The following is a 15,437-nucleotide window of genomic DNA, read 5'->3' on the forward strand; positions in this document are numbered from 1 at the left end:
CAAAGAACAGTAACACAGCTGACTTATTCCATGGGTTCCCTGAACAATTTTTTAATCATAGAACAGCCCCAATAAAGAACTATGATAGCCATCTAGACAGAAGCAATGAATCCGCTCGTGTTTGTGATCCAACACAGGGATACAAGAACAGGAAACTTCCATCTATCAGTTATTTAGACCAGGATAAAACTAGAGTTGTGACGTGACAGTTGAAGCATCACCCCCAAGTCCGCTGTTTGCTGCACAGAATGTGGGCGTAAAGCAGGAAGGGCCGAGGACTTACCTGCAACATACAGCTAAGTCCATAAACCAGGGGGCCATGCTGTGCACAGGAAAGAAAGTCGGAGAAGGCCAGCTGCACAGGGCTCATGCCGGGGCCAGAGGGCCCGGGGCTGGGGGCCCCGATGCTCGAGCTGTTTGGGCCTATTATCACATGGGGCGAGTGGGCAGCAAGGAGGCTGGGGCTGTCGCTCAGCAGCAACGCCAGACGCCGGGCACAGAAATAGGCGAGACGACGGGACAGGTAGGCCGACTGGACAAACTCATCTGAATACTGAGGAACAGAAGGACACCAGCCTTCAGTCACGTCTCAGGCTACTTGGTGAGATGACCATTGTAATACAGGCTTCTCATCATTACAAACAAAAACAAAAGCTTTCAAAAGTACTAATACAGACCAGTGCTGTCCAAGAGAAATATAATGCAAGCCAAAATTTTCCAGTATCCATTGGGTGGCACGCACACACACACACACGCACACACACTTAAAAGAAAGATGTGTTTTATTTGGCCCACTATACCTAAATCTAAAATGCTATCATTTCAACATGTTATCAACACAAAAGTATTAGTGAGATATTATATACCCCTTTTTCCATACCAGGTCTGAAGCCTGGTGGGCACTTTAAATAAAGAGTACATGACAATGTGAACTTGTCACATTTCAAGGGTTCACGAGTCATGGCTGGCTAGCTCCTAGAGCAGGCATCACAGGTACCAACGTCTCGGGGAAGACACAGATCACCAGTATGGTGTGGTCTCTGGAAGGGGCTGGCTACTTTTCACTGGACACTCTTCCGTATTGCCTGAATTGTCAAATATATGAATTACTTTTCCAGGAATTTTTCTTTAAATAAATTTCATCCAGGCAGCCTAAATTTCAACACACCTTGGGACAATCGTGAAAATACGATGTTCCCACCCTAAGGGGCTCAAAGAATATTATAAGAATGTAGAAGATCCTCTATATTCCTAAAAAGAGATAATGGGTTTTGTTTTCACAGAGATCTATGTGAAGGAGACAGTATTTAAAGAGCTGTTTGCTCAGCTCAGGGACGAGGGAAATTCACGTGAGTGAGAATACTTGAGAGGGACACATGGCTAGTACAAGTGACCTTTACAACTTACACAAAAGCCTCTTATCACTTCGAGTGTTGTAGCGTTAAGATCTTTCCTTCTTCCATTTCAAAAAAGCCACCTCTACTTACCTCTTCATTCTTACCAGACTCATTCCGTGCCCATAAAATCAACTGGCTCATGATTACATGTACTATACCTGCAGCATTAGGGGTAATAAGAGTTTAAGAAGATCATCATCCATTGGTCTGATCTTTTCTAATACATCCAAAATCCATGTCAAATATTCGTGCTTTTCCAGCATTCCTTCCTTAAATGAACAAAGAAAAATTACACTGATAATGTTAAAGCAAAACCAACTAAAATTCAAAAAAAAAAAAAAACACACACACACACTGTTATCTTTATGTGTTAAGTATAATTTTACTATTGTTTTCCTTGTTGCAAAGCAGTCTCATTGATGAAAGTTGAAATTCCAAAGAATGAAAATAACTGGTGTTTATTTTGCACAGTTGGCTTGGAGGTTTTTTGGGGTTGTTTCTGCATACCTGCCTCATTCTAAATTGATAAAAATTAATTCCTATAAGAAGGAAAATTTGGAATGCCCAGATTCCCAGGGCATGTCAAATACCTGGCTAAATTTCAGTGTACTAAGAACTCATAGTACACTGGCGTGCTGCAGTCCATGGGGCCCAAAAGAGTCGGACACGACTAAGCAACTCAACTGATGAACTCATACTCACAGAAGGAAACTTGGTCAATGTTGATCACTACAAAGAACAAAGCACCTATCATACCATCATCTCCAAAAGAGGCTGATAACCTCATCAGAGCCAAGGCCCTCTAGTAGCCTCTTTTGCTATCCTAAAAGGAATTTCAGATACCATAACCCACCTACAAAATATAACTTTAAAAATCAATATAATGGCCTATAAGAAATGAAAGGAATTTATAATAAAATGACATCTAAACTTCTGACATAACTACACTGAAAACAACATGCCCACAAATTTCCAAACCGTTCCACAGGGTTGGTATGGCCCCCCTTAAAATAAGCACTGTTAACATTTTCATCTATTGCCTTCATATATATACACACACACAAATAAATACTTCTTTATGACATTCTATGTACACATAAATTTAATGTCATATTACAGCTTTATGATTCACATCATAAAAGAGTCAAGACAGAAACAAATGACCTAAATGGGAAAGAAATCCAAAAAAGGGAGGGGTGGGGGGGGGTGGGGTGTGGGTGTGGGGGTGTGTGTGTGGGTGTGTGTGTGTGTGTGTGTGTGTGTGCGCGAAGCTGATTCACTTGCTGTACTGTAGAAATAAAACACTGTAAAGAATTATACTCCAATAAAATGTAAAACAAAGAAAGATAAAAACAAAAAGTTATGTTTAAAGTCACTGAAACTTTTATGGTCATTCTGGTAACAATCTTAGTAGTTAAAATGAAGCCCTACTTTGTTCCTAGCAACTCTGATGTATCTATGGACCATATAACCAGCGGTCCACTACCATGATTATCGACAATGCATTTTAAAATATACTGCTAAATTACTGTTTATGTATTTAAAACATTACAGTGACACCACATTCATGATATCAAAGTTTTCACTTATTGCTAATTTCTTTTCTTGTCTGCACCAAGGGATCTTAGTTCCGCAACCAGGGATCAAGCTCGTGTCCTGGCAGTGAAAGCAGGGAGTCCTATCCACTGGACCACCAGAGGATTCCCCTTATTGCTGATTTCTAATTTTTTTAATGTTTCAGCTAACAGTTTAGCTACAGGAAAAAGTGCAATTTAAAATTCTCAGACCAATAAAGTAAACTTCATGTTAAAGAAATAAATAAAATGGAACTTTGCATTAAGCATTAAGAGATGGTGAATGCAAGGTTCAAAAAAAGAGAGAATCTTCATAAGCATGACTTCCAAGGATGACATAATGTTCATCCTCAAGATGCTTTTGTTATGCACCCGTACCCTTACTTATGCATATGAATGTCTGCACACACATACACTCCAGTCAGTTTCACATTTCAGATTACAATGAATTAAAATATAATGAACTTTTAAATGTTAACATTAAAGTTAGATTCATCCATTTAGAACCTAACTGCTTCCTATAAAGGAGATACTGATTTCCTTGTTCCTAAAAAATAATCATTCAAAAATACTAAGCATGCTTAGAGACACCTTTTCAAAGAGACAGGCTAAATCCTCAGCTCAATAAAAGCTCAGAGCAGGCAGGGAAGGAGTCCTCTGCTAAATGAAACTAGGATTTGTAAGCATTTTTTTTTTTTTTACTGATTTAAAACTAACAAAGCTAACTCCTAAAGGACCAGGCTGTTTCCTACTTTGAGCTCTTAGAAAAAGTTGCTTACCACCTGGAAATTATAATTAAAGTTCTAAGGGTAGAAATTTAGAAACCACACATCCTTTCTACCCACCCACCCCATCACAATAACAGGTCATGAAAGTCTATCCTGATAATACAACTTCAGCTGAATACATTTGTCCTTCCTTCTCACCAAGAGTAAAGATTGAGGCAAATAACAGCACAAGTGCCATCTTCTGGTCAGTATGATGTACATCAGTGCCTCAGGATGGGAGTTCTAATCAGTCCTCAATGTATTACCCATCCTCTCAACCATATTTTAATCTGCAGCCAAACAAAATTAAGATGACCTTTCAGAATAACTAAGCTCTAAAGAAAATCTACTATAAGATAGGAAGCATCAGCATAAAAAATTATTTGAATAAATATCTCCAATTTATGTAAAGTCAAATGGCTTGGGAGGATTATATCTAATAGTGCCATTATAAGGCAATTAATGGCATTAAAAGAGCTGACATCACTAAATGCTGGCGATCAATACGTATAATAGGAAGCTGTCATCTCGGGGCAAAGGTGTCACCTTTGATACAAATTCAGAGCTATGCTGGATGGCTTTCTTTGAACGCACTAGTTCATATGATGATGATATAATGTAACGCCCCCCAAAAACTAAAGTGTAAGGAACTTGCTCTCAGTCTTGAGTTTCGTAGGAAGCTTACCTGGAACATGTGGAACGCCAGCTTTTCGTTGTACTCCCACTGCCTCATGGCCTGCTCCACGTCGGGTGGCACAGGGACAGGGCCATCGCCCGCGCTGGAAGCCAGGTGATAGAAGTCGGAAATCTTGGCCAACTGCTCTCGAAGATACCTGGTAGATATTTGCGTCCACTCTGCATGTTTTTTAAAAAAAGAAGCCATTTCCAGATACAATGAATGTAAGAATCTACTTTTCCTCCCTCTTTCTGGTTAAGAGTGTACTTATAAAACAAAAATCTATTACACAAAAATGGCTTTGGCAAACATATATAAGCACTGTTGAGAAAAGTACACCCATGCCAAAGCCCTTAAGTAATGTGCACCAGTGTGACATGGCCGCCCCATCGCCCAGCAACGACGTCGGCCAGCTCTCCCCTTCTGCCTCTGTGACCCCAAACCTAGAAGAAGAGGTGTCCACATTTAAATTAAAAATATCAGAGACACAAACAGGAAATAGAACAGTGGAGGTTAATTCAAGAATCATAATTCAGGACATGGACAACAGACCTGTGGCTGCCAAGGTGGGAAGGGGGTGGGTGGGGAAGGGATGTACTAGGAGTTTGGGATTAGCAGATGCAAACTACTATATATACAGAATGGATAACAAGGTCCTACTGTATAGTACAGGGAACTATATTCAATATCCTGTGATAAACCATAATGGACAAGTGTGTGGGGGGGTGTGTGTGGGGGGGTGTGGTGTGTGTGTTGTGGGGGTGTTGTTGGGGTGTATTGCTGGGGGGGCGGGGTAGGGAGTAGCTTTCCCAGTAGCTCAGACAGTAAAGAATCTACCTGCAATCCATGAGACCTGGGATCGATTCCTGGGTCAGGAAGATCCCATGGAGAAGGGCATGGCAACCCACTCCAGTATTCCTGCCTGAAGAATTCATAGACAGAGGTGCCTGGCGGGTTACAGTCCATGGGGTCAGAGAGTCAGACACAACTGAGTGACTAACACTTCATATACAAATAACTGAGTCACTATGTTGCACGCAGAAATTAACACTGGAAACCAACTATACTTCAATAAAACTTTTTTAAAACAAATATTTTAAAAAATCACAGTTCTACTCCAAAAAAGTTCAAAATTCCCCAAATGCAGTTCTCTTAGGGTACATTTTCCAGGCTCCAGGGCATGGTTCAAACATGCCTAATTAAGGGGTGTTCTGTCTCTGTCCATCTGTAGAAGGGCTGGCCATCCCCACGGGCCAGCCCCAGGCGGCACTCCCACCTGCACCGCCCAACCTCCACCCCTGCCAGGGACACCAGAGCAGCCACCTCAGACCACCATCCGGGACGTCGATCGTTCTGCTCTCCCCAACCAACACAAGATGCCTCAGGACTCAGCCAGAAAGAGCAGTGCGTGACAAAAGGTAGGAGACCGTAGCATTAAAAAAAAAAATCACTGAAATTACTCAAAAGTATCTGCCACAGGGGCACAAATTAAATCAATGGGTTGCCTTTGGCAACGATGAGGGATATGGTGCCAACTTTAGCCCATTCTGTGGATAAAAATGTAATAATTGCATGCTCACAGCCAAATTTCCCCAAGGATTAGTGAAACAGCATTTCGGAAGAAATCGTCCTCCTGAAACATCACCGCACAATGCTGTTTTCTCATTATTTCAGCAATAGGTTCTCCAACCTTCTCAATTTTAAAGGAACCTATTCTAACAAAAGTAAGAGTAGAAATAAACATCCGTTAGAAATTGAGTGTTTTGTTTTTATTTTTTAAGCACTACTAAAATTACTTGACAACAGAACCCGGAGATAACTACCGTTAGAATAAGTAGTTTCAACCAAAACCTAATTGTGTCTTATTTAAAATTGAAATTCAGATGCACATGTTAAGTAAGCATTGCTTCAGTAATCAGCCAATGCCAAAAGATGAACAGACACTAGGTCAACATTCTGTTCCTAGTATAAATAGTTTGTTAGAAAGCACCATCAATAACAGATATTGTTGTTAAAATTACGCCATCGTCATTAAAAACCAAACAATAAATTATTAGTGTCATCATTTTCTGGTGCCCCTGTTATGGACTAATCATCTCATGACTCTCACTTGTTCAACAAAGCAAAATGCCAACCACCAGATGAGACAAGTTTAGCTTAGCTATAATAAGCAAAAACAAAAATAACAAGGATCCAAATCCTAGCTTTTGTATGCCAAGCCTTGCTATTAACTCACTCTCAGTATGGTACTATTCTCAATACTCAGAATAGTTTAGCCTCAAGAGCTAAAAATAACACACATATTCACACACCCCCTACTTTGTCTCGGGTATATTTTCAAGATTGTTTTTATTAAAATATGGAAGAAACACACGCTCACTATAGAAAAATTTTAATGCAAATATGCCTAGAAAAAAATCTCAATCATTTAATAGCTTTGTGTCTTTTCAGGTTTTTTCCTTGTGTGCTTAACTGTTTAAACATACATGCATCTTTTTTTTTAAATTGCTGAAGATATTACTCCACAATTTGAATACCTTTAAAAATTCAAACAGAATTCAAATATAGACCTCTTGGTCATATATTTTAATTTCACCATATTTAACTGATGTTAAGCTATCACATCAATGAGACAGATTTGGAGATCTGGGCCCCAAGACAGTCTAGTGTGAACTAGTATAAAAATTAGGATGCACACAAAATTTTCATTAAAAATTAAAAACAAAAAATAAAAAATGGCCACAAGTACTGTACTCTTTAAAATTATTCAGGTTCACTAACCCCTCTCAAGCTGAATTAGGACTGGTCATTAAAAGGGAGAAATGGGGGCAGCAGTGGCAAGAAACAGTGATTCTCAGGCCTGCATGCACACGCCATCACCCGGGGCGGGTGCATTTTACCAAATGCCAGTATCTTCAGCCCAATCCCATCAGATTCTGGTTTAACTGGTCTGCAGTGGGGACTCAGTCCTAAGTGATACCAAGAAAACAGGAATGGCTAGAGATCTTAAGGAAGACGGTTGGGGGAGGGAGGTGGGGAGGTTTCAAAGGTAGAAAGGGTGCAGAAAGTTGCTTTGAAAGTGCACCAGTTCTAAAACTCTGAGGCTATGGCCACATCTCTAGTTCACTGATATCAAGTAGAACTCAAGGCCACGAAGTCAGATTATTAGAAAGTTTACAAACATGAATGTTACTGAGAGTGGGGTCAGGGGTCAGTATTAAAAAGAATGACCGACTCATCCTTCTGATGCTGCTCTCCCTAGCATCCTGGAGCCACTGTTTTTTGTTAACGCCTAACCCCAAACAGGAGGGGGTCTCAGAGGCCATGCAGTTCACCCTCTGGTAGCCTATCATCTAACCAATCCAGGAGCTGTAGGCACAACTCAAGGTCACACAGGTAAACCAGAAGAACACAGCAGGTGTGAGATGCTCCACTCCAGTACATGAAAATATGCAAATTGATAAATACAATACATAATAGGGGAGAACGGAGACATGTCAAGTTACATTAAAAATGACCCCCTAGGGCCTGGAATACTTGCAGTATTACCAGGAGAACTGGGAGCTCAGCAGAAGACAAGCATTCACCGTGGGGGCAAACACAGAGCACCCCAAATGTAACAACGCTCATGGAGAAAGTGTCTTGGCAGTGTGACACTGCAGAGAAGCAACAGAGGGCCACACTAAGGGTTACCAGCAGAATGACCTTCGGCAGAGGTCGGCCCTGGGTCCAATCCTAGCTCCACCCCTGAGCAAGGCACCTGGCCTCCACTCACTCTCAACCTCATCTCTACAACAGAGCTCAATAATACACCCAGGTCAGTAACTATCCAGATGAGTTACTTTACACAGTGCATGCATCACAGAAGTTGATCAATAAGTGGCCATCATCATCATCATTAGTACTCATTATTATTGGGATGAAGAGTTTTTAGAAAGGAAACTAAAGGTTAGGCCTTAACTGTTGCTGTCAGGCCCTGCTTCTACCTCAGCTGAGCTGCAATGCCTAACCCAACACTCCGGGTTAAGTGTTTATGGAATCAATCAATGTCAATTTCATGGTTCCAAAACCTTCAATGGATCTGCAATCCTTGATGAATTAAGGTCAAACTCCTTAGCTGGGAATTAAAATCATTTCAAATACTATCCAGCAAGATCCGCGCTGCGAGCTCAAGGTGCTTCTCTCACGTCTATGATGCTCTGTTGACAGGATCTTCCCCAGGCACCTGTTTTCGAATGCGGGCCCAGTTCAAATGTCACATCTCTCACGTAGCCTTCTCAAGACGCTGGACACCACACCACCACCCGGCAGGGATCACACTCTCTAACTGATGCTTTAGAGTTCCCTCCATCTTTCATCCCTATGCCTCACATACTCAAGACCTAAGTACTGACTGCAACAAATACACTATAAGGTCCTCTCAAAACTAAGTTCCTTCCCAATCATCTGTCTCCCAAATCTTCATAAAAACATCTCCATTTTCTAGTTTAAACCTATCACGGCAGATCTAGAAGGTTTCAAACACCACTGTAGGTAATACACCAAGTTCCCTCTCTAACACACTTGGTCTTTATGCATCCGTTAGTCGGCATGCTACAAAAGGCCCATGCAAATACAGAACCTTTCATTCTTTTTAATGAATTTCCATCAAGTATAGTATCAATATAAAACTTATACACATACACCCTAATATACACATACATATAAAAATATTATATATGTCCTTTAATTTTGTGAAAGCTTATTTTCCTTACTACATTCTTTCCTTTTATCAGAATGAGTGGGAACCCACTACGTAAAACAGATGCAACAAAGATTGCTTTGTAAAAACTCCAGCCAAGTCCAGAAATGAAGGTGCACATCTTTAAAGTGACCCACTGGAATCTGGACTTAAAAGTCAAAGATGACAGGCTCCTCAATGGAAAAACCTATATCCTCAAACCTTCTCCCTGAAGCTATCCCACTACAATAAAAGGTCCTTGCTTGCCCATGGGAGGAACACACTGCTTCTCAAAACTGCAGGATGTAGAGGATTTAACTAGCCCAACTTAGGTACAAACCTGCCTGGTACAGACTGACAGGAGAGTGGGGAGGGGGCTGAGATGGGGCGAAAAGGAGTTCAATACATACAACATGGTGCAAAAAGACAGACAGCACCAAGTCGTGTCCGACTCCTACGGCCCCACAGACTAGACTGCCAGGCTCCTCTGTCTATGGGATTCTCCCACGAACACTGGAATGGGTTGCCATTTTCTTCTCCAGGGCATCTTCCTGACCCAGGAATTGAACCCAGGTCTCCCACACTGCAGGCATATTCTTTACCGACTGAGCTACATGGGAAGCCCTATACATATACTCGCGAACTCCCAATAAAAGACTGAAGGATTTTTTCATTTTCTGTTGTTAAAATGCTTTCTTGATCAAAGGATACCATCAACAAAGTGAAAAGACAACTCATAAATGGGAAGAAAACATCTGCAAATCATTTATCTGATAAAGGACTTGGATATAATGAATGATTACAACTCAATAATAAAGCAATTAATAATGGGTAAAGGAGCTAAATAGACCTTTCTCCAAAGAATATAGACAAATGATTGATAAGCTCATGAAAATATGCTCAACATCATTAGCCACCAGAGAAATGCAAATCAAAACCACAATAAGGCACCATTAGGACACTCACAGAGAGGCTACCCAGGTGGTACAATTGTAAAGAGTCTGTCTGCCAGGGCAGGAGATGCAAGAGACGTGGGATGTGGGTTTGGCCTCAGGGTCAGAAAGATCCCCTGGAGTAGGAAATGGCAACGCACTCCAATATTCTGGCCTGGTGGGGTAGTGAGAGTCCAACACAACTCACTGACTAAACAACAATAGGATAGTACAAGATCAACAATACCAACTTTTTGGTGAGGATGTGCTGAAACCAGGCTCCTCATACATTGCTGGTGGGAATGTAAAATGATGTAGCTACTGTGGAAAATGGTTCGGCAATTTCTCAAAGGGTTGGACACAGAGTTATCATGTAATCCCAAAGTCCACAAGTAATCATAAACCCCAGAGAAATGAAAACACATGTCCACACAAAGATCTGTACACATCCGTAGCAGCATGGCTCATATTAGCCAAAAAGTGAAAGCAACACAAATGTCCAACTGATAAGCAAATTTTGTTGCTCTTCAGTCACTAAGCTGTGTCCAACTTTGTAATTCCTTGGACTACAGCATGCCAGGCTTCCCTGGCCTTCAATATTTCCAGGAGTTTGCTCAAACTCATGTCCATGGAGTCAGTGAAGCCATCCAACCATCTCACCCTGTTACCCCCTTCTCCTTTTGCTCTCAATCTTTCCCAACATCAAAGCCCGTTCTAATGAGTCACCTCTTCGCATTAAGTGGCCAAAGTACTGGAGAGTCAGCTTCAGCATCAATCCTTCCAATGAATATTCAGGGCTGATTTCCTTTAAGATTGACTGGTTTGACTTCCTTGCTGTCCAAGGGACTCGCAAGAGTCTTCTCCAGCACCACAGTAGGAAAGCATCAATTTTTCGGCTCTCAGCCTTATGGTCCAACTTTCACATTCGCAAAATAAAATATCTTCCATGTACAGAATGGTACTACTCAGCTATACAATGTCATGCACCACGCAAACACACTACAACATGCAGGAACATTGAAAACGTAATACTGTATAACTGACACAAATCTGTTTCAAAGAACCATATAAGTTATGATTCCAGTTAGATAAAATGTCCAGAAAAGGCACATCTACAGGGCTGAGGGGAACTGGGGAAATGCAGAGTGACTGCTGGTGGTTACGAGATTCCTTCCAGGGTGATAGAAGAATTCAAAAAGGCAATGATGGTTTCACAGCGCTGTAAACACATGAAAAACTTCTAAATTGTAAACTTAAAATGAACTGCAAAACAGTAACAGTTATATCTCCATAAAGCTATTACATAATTCTTAATGCTTGCTTTAAATACTTTACTACAAATAAAAATCCAGCATTTCATGAAGTACCAAAAAAAAAAAGACGACTATTCTACACTGATAAAAAGTAATCTACTATGGGACTTCCCTGGTGGTGCAGTGGATAAAAACTCACCTGCCAATGCATGGGACACAGGTTCAATCCCCGGTCTGGGAAGATTCCACATGTTGCAGAGCAACTAAAGCGCAAGCGCAGCTGCTGAGCCTATCTGTACAAACACTGATGTGCGCGGGCCAAGAGCCTGCACTCTGCAACGAGAGCCGCCCCCACTCACAACCAGAGAAAGTCGCACAAAGCAATAAAGACCCAGGGCAACAAAAACCAGATTAAAAAAAAACATAAAAGTAGCCCACTATGATCTGATACGGCTTTGAGGGCAGCGGAGGGGGTTGGGAACGAGAATAAGGATAAAAGTAACAGTGGCCAAGAGTGAAGGTGGTCTGGAATTCCCATGTCTTGCTGGATTTTCCACAGTTTGTTGTAATCCACAAATCAAAGGCTTTAGCGCAGTCAATGAAGCAAAAGTAGATGTTTTTCCGGAATTCTCTTGATCCAAGGGATTTGGCAATTTGATCTCTGGTTCCTCTGCCTTTTTTAAATCCAGCATGAACACATGGAAGTTCACCGTTCACGTATTGCTGAAGCCTGGCTTGGAGAATTTTGAGCTTTACTTTGCTAGCATGTGAGATGAGTGCAATTGGGCGGTAGTTTAAACATTCTTTGGCATTGCCTTTCTTTGGGATTGGGATGAAAACCGACCTTTTCCAGTCCTTTTCTCCTTTGCTTTTGGCTTATCCTCTTTTCTCAGCTATTTGTAAGGCCTCCTCATAAAACCATTTTGCCTTTTCATATATCTTTTTCTTGGGGATGGTTTTGATCACTGCCTCCTGTACAATGTTACGAGCCTCCATCCACAGTTCTTCAGGCACTCTATCAGATCTAATACCTTGAATCTATTTGTCACTTCCACTGTATTATCACACGAGATTTGATTTAGGTCATACCGGAATGGCCTAGTGGTTTTCCCTGCTATCTCCTATTTCAAGGAGTTCATGATCTGAGCCAAGTCAGCTCCTGCTCTTGTTTTCACTGAGATGGGAACACCTTACCTGACTCCTGAGAAACCTGTATGCAGGTCAAGAAGCAACAATTAGAATCAGAGATGGAACAACAGACTGGTTCCAAATCGGGAGAGGAGTAAGTCAAGGCTGTATGTTGTCACCCTGCTTATTTAACTTTTACACAGAGTTCAGTTCAGTTGCTCAGTCGGGTCCGACTTTTTGTGACCCCACAGACTGCAGCACACCAGGCCTCCTTGTCCATCACCAACTCCCAGAGTTTACTCAAACTCATGTCCATTGAGTCAGTGATGTCATGCAACCATCTCATCCTCTGCTGCCCCCTTCTCCCACCCCCAATCTTTCCCAGCATCAGGGTCTTTTCCAATGAGTCAGCTCTTCACATCGGGTGGCCAAAGTTTTGGAGTTTCAGCTTCAGCATCAGTCCTTCCAATGCATATTCAGGACTGATTTCCTTTAGGATAGACTGGTTAGATCTCCTATCTATCAGTCCAAGGGACTCTCAAGAGTCTTCTCCAACACCATAGTTCAAAAGCATCAATTCTTTGGTGCTCAGCTTTCTTTATACTCCAACTCTCACATCCATACATGACCACTGGAAAAACCACAGCCTTGACTAGACGGACCTTTGTTAGCAAAGTAATGTCTCTGCCTTTTAATATGCTGTCTAGGTTGGTCATAACTTTTCAAGGAGTAAGCGTCTTTTAATTTCATGGCTGCAGTCACCATCTGCAGTGATTTTGGAGACCCCCTAAAATAAAGTCTGACACTGCTTCCACTGTTTCCCATGGAGTGATGGGACCGGATGCCATGATCACTGTTTTCTGAATATTGAGCTTTAAGCCAACTTTTTCACTCTCCTCTTTCACTTTCATCAAGAAGCGCTTTAGTTCTTCACTTTCTGCCATAAGGGTGGTGTCATCTGCATAGCTGAGGTTATTGATATTTATCCCAGCAATCTTGATTCCAGCTTGTGCTTCATCCAGCCCAGCATTTCTCATGATGTACTCTGCGTATAAGTTAAATAAGCAGGGTGACAATATACATCCTTGACGTACTCCTATTCCTATTTGGAACCAGTCTGTTGTTTCATGTCCAGTTCTAACTGTTGCTTCCTGACCTGCTTACAGGTTTCTCAAGAGGCAGGTCAGGTGGTCTGGTATTCCCATCTCTTTCAGAATTTGCCAGTTTATTGTGATCCACACAGTCAAAGGCTTTGGCATAGTCAATAAAGCAGAAATAGATGTTTTTCTGGAACTCTTGCTTTTTTCCATGATCCAGCAGATGTTGGCAATTTGATCTCTGGTTCCTCTGTCTTTCCTAATCTCAGCTTGAACATCTGGAAGTTCACGGTTCATGTATTGCTGAAGCCTGGCCTGGAGAATTTTGAGCATTACTTTGCTAGCATGTGAGATGAGTGCAATTGTGCAGTAATTTGAGCCTTCTTTGGCATTGCCTTTCTTTGGGACTGGAACAAAAGCTGACCTTTTCCAGTCCTCTGGCCACTGCTGAGTTTTCCAAATTTGCTGGCACACTGAGTGCAGCACTTTCACAGCATCGTCAGAGTTATGCATCATCAGCATTATGCAGAGTCCATCATAAGAAACGCTGGGCTGGAGGAAGCACAAGCTGGAATCAAGACTGCCGGGAGAAATGTCAATAACCTCAGATATGCAGATGACACCACCCTTATGGCAGAAAGTGAAGAGGAACTAAAGAGCCTCTTGATGAACAATGCAAGAGGAGAGTGAAAAAGGTGGCTTAAAACTCAAATTCAAAAAAGGAAGATCATGGCATCTAGTCCCATCATTTCATGGCAAATAGATGTGGAAACAATGCAAACAGTAACAGCCTTTATTCTCTTGGGCTGAAAAATCACTGCAGATGGTGACTGCAGTCATAAAATTAGGACGCTTGCTCCTTGGAAGAAAAGCTATAACAAACCTAGACAGCGTTATTAAAAAGCAGAGACATTTTGCCAACAAAGATCCATCTAGGCAAAGCTATGGCTTTTCCAGTAGTCATGTATGGATGTGAGTGTTGGACCATAAAGAAGGCTGAGCAACAAAGAATTGATGTTTTTGTACTGTGGTGTTGGAGACGACTCTTCAGAGTCCCTTGGACTGCAAGGAGATCAAACCAGTCAATCTGAAAGGAAATCAATCCCCAGTATTCATTGGAGGGACTAACTCTGATGCTCCATTACTTTAGCCATCTGATGCAAAGAGGTGACTCACTTGAAAAGACCCTGATGCTGGGAAAGATTGAAGGCAGGAGGAGAAGATGATGACAGAGGACAAGATGGCTGGATGGCACCACTGACTCAATGGACATGAGTTTGCACAATCTCTAGGAGATAGTGAAGGACAGGGAAGCCTGGAGTGCTGCAGTCCATGGGGTCACAAAGAGTCATACATGATTGAACAGCTGAACAACAGAAGAGTGAAGGGGTAAACCTGAGTGATGGTTAGTAGGGACTTTATTACATCCTCCTATATTTTCCTATGTTCGAAATGCCCACAACAAAAGGCTTTAAAAAGTTAATCAGTTGAGTTCTATAAAATGATTCACAGAAAGCCCAAAATCCCCCATTCAGCCACTGCTTACTTGGGGAAGGAAAGGGGAAATCAGCGTGCTGTTCAGCAACCTGGATAAAAAATAGCCTCAGTGAAAACTGCTGCCTCAGGTTGACGTGTGAGCAACGCAGAGTCAGCCCAGTGGCTGGAATGCTGGTTCTGCTGAATGGTCAGTTAGCGAACTCAGGCCCTCTGGCTAAAAAGCAGGGAAAACAGGGTGGGCGTGGGGGTTCGTAGATGACACGCTGTGGTGCAGTCAATTACCGAAACTTCTTTTTTAGTCACCAAGTTTTTTTCTTGGTTTTTGTGTTCTTGTTGTTGTTAGTCGGACAGTGAGGCTTGTGGGACCTCAGTTCCTCCACCAGGGATGGAACCTGG

The 15,437-nt window shown here is 41.9% G+C and overlaps 1 protein-coding gene across 1 annotated transcript in view; it reads right to left on the bottom strand.

The window, feature by feature from the left end:
- MED12L (mediator complex subunit 12 like) overlaps window positions 1–15,437 on the bottom strand; it is a 360,401-nt gene that overhangs the window by 281,268 nt on the left and 63,696 nt on the right. Inside the window, exons 6-8 of the mRNA XM_018049036.1 lie at window positions 4,424–4,593; window positions 1,556–1,666; window positions 284–553 (exon numbers count right to left, since the gene is read on the bottom strand). Of these exons, the coding sequence (XP_017904525.1) occupies window positions 284–553; window positions 1,556–1,666; window positions 4,424–4,593 (551 nt within the window). The remainder of the gene's footprint in view (window positions 1–283; window positions 554–1,555; window positions 1,667–4,423; window positions 4,594–15,437) is intronic.

The sequence above is a fragment of the Capra hircus genome, chromosome 1, assembly GCF_001704415.2.
Source record: "Capra hircus breed San Clemente chromosome 1, ASM170441v1, whole genome shotgun sequence".
Classification (NCBI taxonomy): Eukaryota; Metazoa; Chordata; class Mammalia; order Artiodactyla; family Bovidae; genus Capra; species Capra hircus.